General features: G+C 57.8%; 1 protein-coding gene across 1 annotated transcript in view; it reads right to left on the bottom strand.

Annotated features, from left to right (window-relative positions):
• The window catches only part of LOC108794909 (NAD(P)H-hydrate epimerase-like), an 11,746-nt gene that overhangs the window by 2,070 nt on the left and 8,518 nt on the right, over positions 1-1,158 (bottom strand). The window contains exons 4-5 of the mRNA XM_018566051.1: positions 818-945; positions 9-87 (exon numbers count right to left, since the gene is read on the bottom strand). Coding sequence (XP_018421553.1) covers positions 9-87; positions 818-945 — 207 coding nt within the window. The remainder of the gene's footprint in view (positions 1-8; positions 88-817; positions 946-1,158) is intronic.

Here is a 1,158-nt window from a genome sequence, read left to right as displayed (position 1 = left end):
ATCCAGGCCGTCTCCTCCATTGTTGCCGGGGCCGCACACCACCAGCACCGAGGGCAGGTCGGAGGTGAAGGAGCTCGCCGGGTACGCCTGGGGGGAGAGAGAGAGCCGGGGATTGGATCAGACACATCATAATATGAAGGGTCGGTCTTCTCTGAGAGCCGAATGTGATACGTTGTATATTGTGCTAGGGCCGGGCGCTGCTGACATCGGAGCACCTCCTGCGTCCCGATATCAGAGCACTTCCTGCACCTGGGCGCTCCTGATATCAGAGCACTTCCTGCGCCTGGGCGCTCCTGATTATATTGTGCTAGGGCCGGGCGCTGCTGACATCGGAGCACCTCCTGCGTCCCGATATCAGAGCACTTCCTGCACCTGGGCGCTCCTGATATCAGAGCACTTCCTGCGCCTGGGCGCTCCTGATATCAGAGCACTTCCTGCGCCTGGGCGCTCCTGATATCAGAGGACTTCCTGTGTCCTGATATTAGTTAACTTCCTGTGCCTAGGCACTCCCAATATCAGAGCACTTCCTGTGCCCAGGCGCTACTGATATCAGAGCACTTCCTGCGCCCGGGCGCTCCCAATATAAGAGCACTTCCTGCGCCCGGGCGCTCCCAATATCAGAGCACTTCCGGTGCCCAGGCGCTCCCGATATCAGAGCACTTCCGGTGCCCAGGCGCTCCCGATATCAGAGCACTTCCTGATAGACTGACAGCCCCGGGCATGACTCCCAGTGGCTGGGGGATGATGGGATTTGTGTGATATGAGGAGACATGCAGTGGGGTCTCAGAGCCGTGTTGTCACCGTCTTGTAGGGTTACCTTGGCGATTGCGGTGGCGCAGCTCAGTCCGGCCAATTCCATCAACTGATCTACACTGAACCTGTACTCATTGAAGAGCTCCTCGTCCACCGCCTGCGCCTCCGCCTGGCTAACGAAGGAGAGTGCAGCTCAGAATATGATCAACATAATACAGACAGACCCCCCACCTGAGCAATCTACCGACCCCCCCACAATGCACTGCACTCATAATACAGACAGACCCCCCACCTGAGCAATCTACTGACCCCCCCACAATGCACTGCACTCATAATACAGACAGACCCCCCCACCTGAGCAATCTACCGACCCCCCCACAATGCACTGCACTCATAATACAGACA

Source organism: Nanorana parkeri, unplaced genomic scaffold, assembly GCF_000935625.1.
Source record: "Nanorana parkeri isolate BGI_ZX_2015 unplaced genomic scaffold, ASM93562v1 scaffold911, whole genome shotgun sequence".
Lineage (NCBI taxonomy): Eukaryota > Metazoa > Chordata > Amphibia > Anura > Dicroglossidae > Nanorana > Nanorana parkeri.
Note: the sequence above shows the minus strand (reverse complement) of the source record. Positions and strands in the feature narration are given on the sequence as shown.